This window comes from Impatiens glandulifera, chromosome 2, assembly GCF_907164915.1.
Source record: "Impatiens glandulifera chromosome 2, dImpGla2.1, whole genome shotgun sequence".
Lineage (NCBI taxonomy): Eukaryota > Viridiplantae > Streptophyta > Magnoliopsida > Ericales > Balsaminaceae > Impatiens > Impatiens glandulifera.
In genome coordinates, this window is record NC_061863.1 from 4968006 (window position 1) to 4982084 (window position 14079).

The 14079-nt window shown below is 28.1% G+C and overlaps 2 protein-coding genes across 2 annotated transcripts; both read left to right on the forward strand.

Moving 5' to 3' along the window:
- The first annotated feature begins 5818 nt into the window (after window positions 1-5818).
- On the forward strand, window positions 5819-7962 carry LOC124926990. Its single transcript, XM_047467323.1, has 2 exons — window positions 5819-7544; window positions 7651-7962. The coding sequence occupies exons 1-2, from the start codon at window positions 5852-5854 to the stop codon at window positions 7722-7724; spliced, it is 1767 nt and encodes a 588-aa protein (XP_047323279.1). The 5' UTR covers window positions 5819-5851; the 3' UTR covers window positions 7725-7962.
- A 1695-nt stretch (window positions 7963-9657) lies between these two features.
- On the forward strand, window positions 9658-11450 carry LOC124926409 (uncharacterized protein At2g23090-like). The gene is made up of 3 exons (XM_047466632.1): window positions 9658-9843; window positions 9935-9975; window positions 11061-11450. The coding sequence occupies exons 1-3, from the start codon at window positions 9771-9773 to the stop codon at window positions 11175-11177; spliced, it is 231 nt and encodes a 76-aa protein (XP_047322588.1). The 5' UTR covers window positions 9658-9770; the 3' UTR covers window positions 11178-11450.
- The last annotated feature ends 2629 nt before the right edge of the window (window positions 11451-14079 follow it).

Consider the following 14079-nt stretch of genomic DNA (forward strand, 5'->3'; position numbering starts at 1 on the left):
TTGCCATATAAATTTGTGGTTGAAATATCCAATTCTATAAATTCACTAAATTGCCCAAAATCAAGCAAAGGAGAAAGATCAATGATGTATTTTAAGGTCATTTGATAAAAACTCAAAAATTAAATCATGGATATTAGGTTTTAATTATTGAAGTATTATGGGAAACTAATATGGGTAGAAATAACACTTAAACTATGTTATTGAGTTAAGCTATTTATATTGTGGGAATTTTATAATTTAATTTTTGTTGAATATAAATAATTAACTTATTAAAGTAAAAAAATATGAATTTAATTCAAATAAACACTTTTATTAAATTTGATAAGTTGGACTCTGAATCCAGTGAAGGACCATTCATTGTTGGCCTTTATAATGCACACATTTGTTATTTTGACAAAACCTTATTTTAAATCAAATAAAAATGTTTGTTTAGTTTATATTTAAACTATTTTATTAACTATTGAAGTGATTAATTTTTGGCAATTTTTATTTCTCAAAATTAATTTAATTTGAAAATTTATAGTGTACTATATAATTTTGTTTGATAAAGTTATTAAAATGAAATTCACTCACAAGTAAGAGTTTCCAATGGATTTGGAGGAGTATCTCCAATGAATTTGCATTATTACTATTATTATTATTATTATTATTATTTTCATTGGAACAAATAAATAATTGTTGAAAAATTGATGGAAAAACAATTGAAAATTTGGTAAGAATTTCACATTCAAAAATCAAAACATACATAAAAAACATGGTGTTACAAAGGTAGTTTTCTATCAACAAAGTTTAAATATCAAGTTATTCTCCCCCTCTAAATAAATTTATTCTTTCAAATAATAGAGATAAATATTATATTTATTTATCAAGTGGCAATGGAGAAATTTAAGTTTGTATTAAAATTATTATGTTGGGTATGTCAAGTTAGTTAGAATGTTATATTTAATTAAATAAACGGAAATTATCAAATTATTCGCTACAAGTAATTGGTCTCTTATCCACGAACGATTTGGATTTGAACAAATCATTTCTCGAATTTGTATGCGTTTGATTTTGAATGTTTTGAATAAGAATTTGATTCGGAGATTCCAAAAATAAAATCCGAGTTTTAATTAATTCGAGGATTTTTAAAATAAAAACTGAATTTCGGAAAGAAAAAAAACATCGAAAACTATAAAATACATAAAGAAAAAAAATAATAATGCAGAAAGAAAAAAATAACATCATTTAATAATTTCAATTTATTTTAATAAATATGACACATTTTATTAAAACAACATATTTTTAGTAAATACCAAAATTTATCATATTCAACCAAATTTATATGAGTAAATATTCTCCTTTAAAATAACTCTTAGACAACTTTGAGCTATGTCATATTGTGTTGTATTTTGTAAGTGTAGTAAGATATATATCACAAATTCTTTTAAATTTTGTAATCTATGCTGCATTATACACATTGCGAAGTCACTTTTTTTTTTGTAGTGTATACCAAACAAAAAGTTCCAAGTTAGGACATATTTGGTATTTTCTATGTGTCATGTTATAGAGTATTTTCGTATAATTTTTCACATTAATACTTTTCTTCATGACAATGCAACAATATTTCAATAATGAAATCACTACAAAGAAAAAAAACACATTTTTTTTTATTTATAAAAAAAAACTTTCTATTGTTCCTAGTTTGTTGAGCTTCAATAGATTTACACATGAAATCCCTTCATGATGAGCTTAGAAACCAAAACACATATCCAACACGCGGATTCACATCATACAATAAAGAATTTTAGGGATTTGAAACCGCGACCAAAGACCAGATGTCCACACAGGAACTCACTGTCGTCATACACTATTAATATAAACAAACAAAATATTCCATGGTGGAACTAATGAAGACATAGTTAATTATGTTAATTACATTATTAATTAAGTTAGTTAAAGACAGATCATACTTAAAACATTGTTTAATTACAACTTTTTATGTGGGTGTGTATATAACTATATATATAGTAGCCGCATATTCTTGAGACCTCCCCCAAGTTGTACTTGAACACTGTTTTTGAAATGAGATTTAGGGTTTTATTAATGAAGAAAGTTGAAGATTTGAGCTTAAAAATGTTGAAAGGGACCACTTGTCCACTTTATATGTTTAAAGTGACAATGTCCTCTTTCCTAGCCGTGCCCCCACATGCACACTTGATGAACATTATATTGTATTATTGCCTAATATGGGTTTGTGTCTCAATTCTTTATGTTTTCATATTTCTTTATTATTTTCCCTATACATCTCTTATATTAATGGAATAAAGATGTTGATCTCTAGGAGTGACAAACTGTTTTGAATAATACATGATATGGTAAAGAGAATCAAACAAGATTTAGCGATATTCGACTAATCAATTAGTCCACTCGGTAAGAGAATTAGGTAAAAAAATACTTGAGAGAACTCAAATTCAGATAGGGTTATAAAGTTTATCATTTGAAGGAGTTGAGTCAAGATGGTGGAGGCTCATATGAGCAATTTATCTCTAAGGTTTTGTTTACTATTTTTATTTTAAGAAAATTGTCTCCACAACAATTTAGGGTTTGTTTGCTATTTGTCAATATAGAGTTTGTTTTATATAGTTTAAAACAAAAATATTTAAGAGATTTATTTAAAATTAAAAATATTTGATTGTATTTTTAAAGTTTTAATTACTTTTATTTCTCTTTTATATATAAATGTACGTTTGGATAAAAACATCAAATAATAAATAGTCTTACAATTAATACGTTTTCCTCTCTTATTTTACACGCTTTTGTCTCCGTTATTAGCTGTTATAGTCATTGACGTATGCATTTTTGTTATTTATTTATATATTTTTTATTATTCTAGTTTCATATTAATTGTATTTTGTAGTTAATTTAGTTATAACTTGGAGACGTAGAATCAACTAAACTATATATTTTAAACAAGGATATTTTTTTATAATAAAGAAAAATAGTATTTAAATGTATTCATAAACTAATTAGAACTCTTATGGATATTATCCATGAGGATATATAGTTATGGTAATGATGTAACAAGATCTAAGTGGGTTTCTAGGCTTTACTTAGGGCAGCCTAACCTAGATTAGGGCCATTGACTAGTGAACTAAATGACAAACATCTAAATGTTAAAAAATTGATTATGGGATAATTATATACTGATAATAGTTCTCTCAACTGCATGAGATTGATGGGGGTTAACTTTTTATTATTTACTCATGCTTTTTTCCTAAAAGAGATTTGGTAGATTTGCATTCAGCCTAACAGGACAAGAGAGAAAAGGCAGTTTAAATTAACAGCTTTATCTATAGATATTTGTTCAATATGCTCATTTCATTTGTTTGTTGGAATCAAGTTTGGTTCATTTTTTAAAATTTGAAAATAAAACCAATGAGATGCAAGTTGAGGAAACAAAATGGCAAATTTTTTAATCAAACCATCGGTCTTGTCAAAAATATTTTGGAGAGATCTGGATTTTGGACGATGATCTTTATTTTATTTTATTTTTGGTATTTCTGTTATTTTTTATCGTTTTTTTAAGATTCAAACTCATAACCATATGATATATTTATATGCACGTGAAAGGGAGACATAAGGCTCCACTCATTTCACACTTTCTTTCTCACCACTTCTAAGTGGAAGGAATTGTTTTCTACCCAATAATCTCAATTCTTTTTTCTCAACCATCTAATATGGAGAAAAACAAAATCACTATCTTTTATGATGGAAGTTTCTCTTACTTTTTATATATGGGTTTTCATCTTTATTGGTTTGTAGTTTGTACTAGTTTCAGGTTGTTTTCCTATGTTGTTTGTGCATAGGAAAATGGAAGACTCTTGGATTCTGCAATGCAATAGATTCAAAATAAGTACTTTACAAATTATTTAGATAAGTGTCTTTTCAAAAATTGTTTAGATAAGTGATAAACAATTTTTTTTTTTTACATTCGTTTATTTTCGAGTAGCTATTATGACTCCACCGTAATGATCTGGTTGAATGAGAATGTTATTGTTAAAATTCAAACTTATATATAATTTATTATATAAGACTTTTTGCCCTAAAAATATCCACTTTTAGGGTAGGAGTAAATGGTTTGATCTAATGAATATATTCAATATGATTAATGAATGCAATAAAGTCTTTTAAATATAAAACTCATAGTGAAACAAATGAGGAGGACTTCATCTAACTTCAAGAAAAAATATTAAAGAAAGAGTTAAAAGCACAAAGAAAAAAGATATTTAAAAAAAGTTATATTCTAATTTTAGGTTTGAAACATAAATATAGATATAGATGTACGATTTAAGTGTTTAATTAACGCAAAGAAAAGTACATAAATTTTAAATGATGCACGAGATCAAATAAAAAAATATATCAAAAGAGCTCTTTAAAACTATTAGTTCGAATTTCATTAATGCATTTTGAGATTTTATTGTTACTTTAGACTTTTTAGTTTTTTATTTATTTTTAAATTTATGATAATTCGTCTCATGACTTAAATTATAATTGTTTTTGTTATTTGTCAATAATATTTATAATCATTTTGAGGTCATGCATCAACAAAAATAAGTCACTTTTAAAAATAAAAATGTATAGTTATATGAATTATGATAAGAAAAAAAGTCGGTATAACTCTAAGAATGATTATAACCTAAATAATTGATATTGCTATTGCAATAAAGTTTGAAATATTTTTTCTCTGTTTTCTCTTTAATTAACTTGTAAATGAATTTTATTTTTTTTTAATATTTCATTACTCCATAATTAGACATTGGCCTACCTCATATAATAAGGCTATGTTTGTTATTGGGTATAAAAATGTAGATATAGTATTATTATACCTATAGTAATTTATAATGATTGTTTGGTGAAATAATATTTATATTAACAGTATTATTTAAGTATAATTTATACTTTAAAGAGGTATAAAATAATACCTCCTCTAACCTGGTATAAGATGTATAAAATTTTATAAAATTTAATTATCCTGTTTTATCCTTTAATTTTATAAAATTAATCAAATTTTAGTTTAGTTTTGTATTATATTTAAAATATAATAATAATAATAATAAACTATAACTAAATATTAATTTATATTTAATTTCCTAATTTAAAATATATTTTTAATAAATAAACAATTATACCATTATAATTTCAATATTATTTTATAAAATTATTATTATTAATATTTTAATTTATATAAACAATTAATATTTTTTTAAATATACAAATATTTATAATAATACATAAATTTTAAATATAATACATAAATAATAATTAATATATATAAGTTTTATTTATATAACTAAGTTAAATTATAAGAAATTATATATATATTAATGTAAATTATATAATAGTATTATTTATTTTAAAAATATATTTATATGATAATTAAATATTATTTTTATTAATTTCAATATAATAAATAAATAAATTATTCTTAAGATAAATATTCAAATAATAATTAAAAATAATTTATTTAAATATAAGGGTAAAAGAGTCTTTTACAGTTTTTACTACTTTCTTATAACACAACCAAACACAAAATAATAAAACTTATATAATTTATACATATTTTATATTCCTAACCAAACGATACCTAAGAATAAAAAAGTTATAAAATATGAGAGAGAAAAAGAACAAATGTTAAACAAATATAAAATCTCTTTATGTTCTCCATTAGGGTTTATTTTATAACCTCTCACAACCTTCCAAAATCAGACATCAACTACAAAACCGTCATAAACCCATTTCATAGAAACCCTGTCACTACTTCTTTCAGTCCACCATGGATCACTGTCACACCCGTCGACACAAAAAACCCATGATCACTAATCCTTGTACTAACCTTTCTTGCTTCTTTTGTCTCATAAACGAACCCGACCCATCAACAAGAAGAACATCAATATCAAACTACCTTAAAGAAATTCCTCTCCTCAACGACCAACAACACATCCTCGTACTAAGCTCCCTTTGGAACATCGCCATGACAAAACCCGACGATCCCGAGTTCCCTTCCCTAGGAATCTTCAAATGCATGTCATCTTTCATTCGAAAAGGTCTCAACAACAAAAAATGGCTATCAACCGGCCAAAACATATACATACCATATTACGCGGCTCATATTATCGGTTCCTACACAATGAACAAACCCGAGTTCGCGAAAACTTGCATAGAATCCGGCGTGATTCCTCCTTTAATCGATCTTATGAGAGGACAAATGAGTTGGGTCGAGCAAAGAGTCTCCGTTCGAGCCCTAGGACATATTCTAAGCTTCGATAGCACGTTTGGAACCGTGGTTGAGTATGAAGAGGAGCTTGTCGGATTAGCCATGCGGTTGGCATCAACATGTCTTGAAACCGTGTACGCTGATTTTGTTTCGAAGAGGTTGGAATATCATAGGGACTTACTCACTAGAGGAGTTGGGGGGAGGGAAATTGAGGATCGAAAAGTTGAGGAATGGGCTAGCCAACTTCAATGTTGGTCTTTGTATATATTGAATACTTTTGCTATGAAGGAAAGGTCTATTAATGTTATGTGTGATAAAGTGTTCTTGAAGGAGCTTTGTGGAATGTGGGGTGGACTTGTAAACCACTCATCACCTTGTGGGATAGGTTTGTTGAGAATCTTATGTTATAGTAAGATTGGACGGGAGAGAATTTCGGAGTCTTTGGAAGTCGTCGCGAGTCTTTGTAATATGTCGAGATCATCGGATGATTGGCAATACATGGCGATTGATTGCATTCTCCTCCTTCTTAACGATCCAATAACGCGGTATAAAGTGATTGATCATACTGCGTCATGTCTAGTTGATTTAGTTGAGCTTAGAACGCTCGGTGATAGATCACATGTTGGGGATTTAATCGCGAAAACCCTATTTCTTTTGGATGGAAAAATAGAAACCATTGATGAAGTATGGTCTTTAGTTGAAAGAAGAAAGAAAGAGAGGTTGTTATCTTGTGAAAGTGTTGAAGAAATGAGGGTTTTGGCTGGCCTTACAAAACAACAAGGAAATAACAGCTTTTGGGAAGGCGACATTGAAGAATCTTTGTTGAAGTATTCCGAGGGCTTAAAGATTTGTCCTCTTAAATTCAGAAAAGATAGACTTGTGCTTTATAGCAATAGAGCTCAATGTCATCTTCTTCTCGGCGATCCAGACGCTGCCATTAGCGACGCTACTCGTGCTCTCTGCCTATCGAAACCTGTCAATTCTCATGGTAAGAGTCTTTGGAGAAGATCCCAAGCTTATGATGCGAAAGGGTTGTCAAAAGAAAGTTTGATGGATTGTATCGCATTTGTTAACGTTTGCATGAGATCAGAAAAAATGAAGAACATAAAAATCCCTTATTACGCAGCTCGAATGATCACAAAGCAGATGGACTCAATTTGGCTATTTGCAACCGCGCATTCGAAGGCCTTGGGTAGATATACGACGTCGCGATTGTTTGACGATGAATGCGAGTCGAGTAAGAAGCATGACACTAAGATAGTAATGGGGAACAAGGGTTTCACATCAAGTAAGATTATACTTAAATTGCTTTTTTTCTTTCTTTTCAATTTGTTTTTGGTAAATGATCCCATCAAACCTCTCTTAATTAAGGATATCATGTTTTTTTGTATTAGATTTGTCCACCATCATGGAAGAACCTTTGTTTGGGAATAGAAGATTAACAAGAAGGAGGAGAATGAGCTTGTGAGTTGTTTTTTCCCGGTGTTTATTCTCGAAAAGAAGCTAAGAAAATCATCCTAGCCTCATCTAAATCATGAGGTTATTAAAAGGAATTGAACATAAGATTGTGATTTTTTCACTTGATCTTATGTTGGTGTAATAGTGAGACCCCACATCTCCACCATCTCATAATGAAAGACAATAATGATCTTCACTTTCAATTATTGTAATCCTTAATTGGTGGATGATGGATATGCTCATACTTGGATTATAAATATATTCTTTTACTTTATGGATGAGGAGCATGTGAGGGTAATCTCATGAAGAGAACATATGTAGATTGTTAGTAGATGTTGTTTATGCGAATCCAACTTAAAATCGATTCTTATTTCACATGTGATGAGTTCATTTGTTTTTAAATTTTGGAGAATGCATCTATGAATGTTAATGAAGATTTTTAGGGTTGTGCATTAGTTATATAGTCTCCCATAATTTGGATATGCTATTGCATTCAAACAAGAAAGTTGTTTTAAAACTTTGTTTTCGATATCGATGTATTTTAAGAGGCATTCATCTTCAAGAACACATTCAACCAAAAAATCAACTTTTTAGGTTTTTAACTTATGTTTATTTTATTGTACTTCGATTAGTCATTTTTTTTTATCTAATTTAAATAATACAAGCCTATTCATTTATTTATTTTGAAAAAGGGACAATAGAATCATGGAGAGCATCCAATATCCCAACTTGAGGAGGGCTTTTAGGACCACAAATCCACATTGAATAAACAAGTAAATTTTCTTTATTTATATTTATATCAAGATTTTTGTGGCATGCCCCTTTCTTTCCTAATAAAGAATTTAAATCCAACTCATACAATATGAGTCTCATCATTGTGCTTCCTTAAACTTTTTTATTTTAAATTTACAACTATTTTTTAACTTATAAAATGTAAACAACAAGAACATTGAGGATAACATTAAGATTTCATCCATATTTACCATTATAAACAGTTAAAATGTTTTCAATGTTTTTTAAACGAGAGTTTATTCTTTAGAAAAAATTAGCACGATTTGTTATAGTTATGTCTTAATTTTAATTTAAAATGTTTTTAATATAATCGAATATAATATGGGATTGAGAAAATTATCGATATTTTTGGTATATCGAAAATACCATACCGCAAAATACTAAAAATATCAATTTTTTCGATATACCAAAAAAATGATAAGATATGGTACCCATTACCGAATTATTAGTACAATAAAGGTACATGATTTTTAAAATTTCGGTATATCGGTATATACCGAAATACCTAAATAATCTTTATAAATTAAAAATATATATAATAAATATAAATAATTAAGTTTTAATTTTCATTTCAAAAATTAAATTCACATCCCCGTTATAAACAGTTTAACAAAATCAAACGGTCATCAACGAATCAACCGATCTTAATAAAATTATTTTATTTTCCAAATAATTTGAAGCTCAATTCTAAAATATTTATTTTTTCTCAAAACCTTAATATGTAATTATAGAAACTTAATGTTTTAAAATTAAATTAAAATTTTAATATTATTCGTTATGAACGATATAATATATACCGTAAATATTATGTATGATTGTTATATTATTTGTATCCTATCAAATAAGATACAATATAAATAAAAATTTCGTTCTCAAAAAAAAAATATATATATATAAATAAAAATTTATAATATACGTCATCCTAAATTGACGCCTTTAATATTTTGACAAATTTGTTTGAAATATTTATAAAAAAAAATCATAAAAAGTGTAATTATTATTATTATTATTATTATTTGATGGGGGATATTTTTGAGTAATATTACCCTTTGGAAAAAGTTTATGGGGACATATTTCACTTGTACAAATATTCAGTGGCAAATTTGAAATTTGATTGCCTAGCGTTTATTTTGGGTGATCGAAGGAAGAGCGAAAAGCCAATCTAGGGTTTTCATATTTCTTCCTGTGGGGGTGGGGAGGAGAGATCCTTAGAGAGAGAGAGAGAGATTGAGAGAGAGAGAGAGAGCGCTGAGAGGAGAGATCAATGGGGGGAGGCAATGGCCAGAAGTCGAAGACGGCTCGTGATAGGAATCTCGAGAAGCTGAAAGCCCCCAAAGGTACGGTTTCTTCCTATATCTCTCGTTCTCAGGAATTCTGTTTTCCGTTTTCTCTTTGAAAAATTCTCTTATGGATTTTATCTCTTCTTAGGGAGTCAACTAGATGCTAACAAGAAAGCCATGTCTATTCAGGTATAGAAGTCTTGCGTGGTTGAATTTCTTCTATTTCTTATCTGTTCAAGCTTTTCTGTTGTTCATGACATAACATAATATCTTTATTGATTCATTCCGTATCTTGATCACCATCTTTGTATGTGTGTTGTTTTTCATCGATTTGTTTCCCTATTTTCCTAAATTTCTTTGGAACCTTGTTATCTGTTGAGACATAAACGGAAGAGATGAAGCTGGGTGTTGTAGATCTGTATCTCAAGCACTTTTCCACCCTAGAGATTGTTGATATTGCTTTGTTCCTCATGAAAATTTGTTGTTTATGAGGAGATAGGGTTATTGGTTAGGCTTACATTCTCTATTTCTCTGTTTCCTAAGATAATTTATTAAAAACGATGCAGTTTTCCATCACTTTCTCCCTATTGTCCCAAAGTTGAGTCTTTCTGAAAGCCAAAGTCTTTTCCTCCATTGAAGTTGTAGGCATTTGTTAAATTCCTAAAAGAATTTGTTTGTTTGTGAGCTTCATCTCTTAGTGAATGAAAAGAGATGTTCTATGAACTAAATACAGTTATTGGTTGATGATTCTTTTCTGATTAGTTTCAATTCCTATTCCTTAAGGGTATTATTGGTTCAGATGGGATTGAAATTAGAATTGGAGTTGAGGGTTCAATTCCAAATCCTTTGTTTGTTTGTTTATTTGTTTGATGACTTAAAATAAGGATTTGGAATTGGAATGCCAATGAATGGAATGATTTTATGTTTCAATTCGATACTTATAAATTTTGTCAATTGTTTTAGAACTGTAATCATATTTATAACCTTAGTTTCAATTCTAGTTACTGGTCCAAAATTAGCATCATAGGAATATATGTGCAAGTTATTCATCGTACCTACTTGGTGTGAATTGTAACAAGAATCATAATCTCTGGGCTTTGGTTAAGAATCTTAGTTTTCTCTTTGATTTGTGATGGGTATTTTTTCCTTTTTGAGAAAATTGAAATTTTCATTCAAACCTGTCATGTTATCAAAAACATAGAATCAGTTCATTTGAGGGCTATCGTTTGAAGTATTTCTAAATTTGATTTTTTTTTCTTGAACCTTGTGTGTAGTGCAAGATATGCATGCAGACTTTCATGTGCACCACGACTGAGGCAAAATGCAAGGAACACGCAGAAGCAAAACACCCAAAAGCCGAACTTACCGCATGCTTTCCCCATCTAAAGTAATAATGAATGCGAAAGAGTTTGTGGACTTATAATATTAAAAGTGTGTGGAGTATGTGTTTGATCGTTCAACTTATATTGTTATCAAAAGTTTGACAGATTCTGGATTTTGAAAAATTCATAATCTGGTCTTTCTAATACTACTACTTCTACTATTGATGTCTCTCAATCTTCTTGTGCTGTTTTTAGTAGTGTAAAGATAAAGAAACTATAAGTGTCTTATTTGATACTACCATTTAAGATAAGTGAGGAAATCTTATATTATTGCGCCCCCACGACGAGTTATAATGGAAGATTTGAATATTTCTTTAAGACTTTTGGTTCAATCAAAATTTTCAATGAATTTTTAGATTTGGGTGGGTCAAACTGTGGCTAAGTTTGGACAACTTTTTATTTAGTTTTTTCAAAATGAGATTACTATGATTGTATATTATTGAGGAATAATTGATGATATATAATTTTATTTAAGAGATCAAAAGTTAAAGGCTACAAAGTTCATTTTAATTAAATTATTGAAGGTTACTTAACTTGGTAATGATATTGTTAAAAAGTTTGACTTTATAAATCAAGAATTTTAGATGAGATGGATTGAACAAAAGTAATTGAATTCTTAAGCACGTTTATCAAGAACTCAGAGCACCCTGATCTTTTGTTTTTTTTTTTAATTATAAAAGAACTAATTCACAATTATTACCTTGTTTAAACTCAAAACTTTTTAAATGGAATCGAATTCGTGACATTTTGGTTTCTTAATATGCTGACTCTTATTAGTGGGCTACCTTGGTGGAGTACATATTGGTCTCTTAAGTCGACTCTTACCAATGTACTACTTTTGTGGGGTACATTTTGGTCATTTAAATAGACTCTTAACACTTGACTATCTTGGTGGGTGTGTAAGTACATATTATATTATATATAAATATTTAAATGAATTAGGGTTAACAATTATAATTTTTCTGTTTATACCTAAGTTTGTTTGAAATTGTTTATTGTATATTTATATTTGTTTGAAATTTTATTTGTACATTTATTTTTGTTTGAATTTATATAGTTAATTTGTGTTGGAAATATGTATAAATTCTTCCTAAATGTTGTATATTTATTTTTTAAAAATATTTAAGTCATATTAAGAGCAATTTTCACATTCGTCTTTAGATGACTTATCAACTTCATTCACAAACCTTCATTCACAAACGACGATGCATTTGTTTCGCTTTATTTTCAGACAACGATATTGCAAGTTAAGACAACGATGCAGTGACTCATTTGTCTCTTCCATATTTAGATATTATGTATTTTTGTTGTGTCCTTAAAATTATCTTTATGCATTAAATAATATTGATGTTGAATAAGAGAAATATATTTGATAGTCGTATAATTAAGTTGTAATCAATATGATAGAGATTAAAAAATTTAAATATGATATCGTAATACAAAACCTGCAATATGTCTTAAACCGTTCGGTCAAATAGTACTTACACTAAAATGACGATTATCCCTTTAGCTCTAACCCAAATCTGAAAATATAATATAGTTGAAACTTTAGGCGATTGATAATTTTAAATTAATTATGAAGAGGTTCAAATTTTTGACAATAAAATGAATTATTTATATTTAAAGTTATGTTCTTTTATTTTGTAGGCCTTGAAAAATGTTAGCTATTTCAAACAAAAATAAATATTGAAGAAAGAATTTTCAAATTATATATATATGTGGACAAATTTCAAACTTAAATAAATAAAAACATTATATCTATTACACCCAATAAATTATTATATAATTTATTTATTTATTTATTTTTAAAAAGGTTGACTGGACCAGGTTGACTGGACCCAAAACAGCATTATATATTCATGGCCTTGGGTAGCTAAAAGTCTCAAGTGGGTTAGGCCCCCCTTCTCTAAAAAGATCCCTTCTTTATTAAGTTAATTTCATGACCCTTATCACAAATTGAAAAAGCAAAATCATTGCATGCCGCCTAACCTAACCTAACTATAATAGATAGATTGTGACTAAAAATATATTTTCATTCCAAAATTTTAAGGTCAAATTCACAATTTTGTGACCATGATGGCTTACTTCTCATCTTTCTTCTAAATAATGGTAGTTCACTATTCTATGTGAGCCTTAGATCGATGCAAACAGTTGAGATGACAAGGAGCTTCCATACCGGTTGTAGCTTGTTTAAGATGACAACACATTTTGGATCGAAGTCCATATTCATTGGGAAGAACAACTTTTGATTAATAGAACTTGAATCAAAACTCGAAAAAGAAATGAACATCTTTGTATTGAGACCTATTAAGATTGGGGCGGATCTATGTTAGGATTCAGGTGGATTTAAGTACTCACCGAAAACAGAAATGTGTCATAGGACTCTTCAATTTTTAAAAATTTTAATTTAATTCAATATTTATTTAGTATTAAAAATAAAACCTACTTTTATACTCTCGTTATATCCATAAATTTTCATTTACTCCACTCTAGCTAATTCCGACAATGTTAAGTCCAATTATGCTAGTGAGAATCTGCAAACAATATTGAGCTCAAATTTTTCTAATCAACTCTTTTGAGTTAGAGGTTGAAATTTTTTACTTCTCTCTTATTTTTTAAATAAATGTTATACTATTTTAATTAAACCATGTGAACAATGATATTGAAAGAGTTCTCACTTTTAAAAAAATGTTAGGGAAATGAGAAGATCATTTCTCCTAATTGTTTAATATCACTTTCATAATCTGTTAACTTGTTCATAATCATGGTTATTATCTATTGATTACTCTTAAAACAATGGGCAAATTGAGTGTTTCTCAAGTATGGAATCATATATTGATTAGAAAAAGTAAAAGATGTTGTTTTAAGTTTTAACTTCATGAATAAAGAAATGTTAGTTGTGGACCCAATT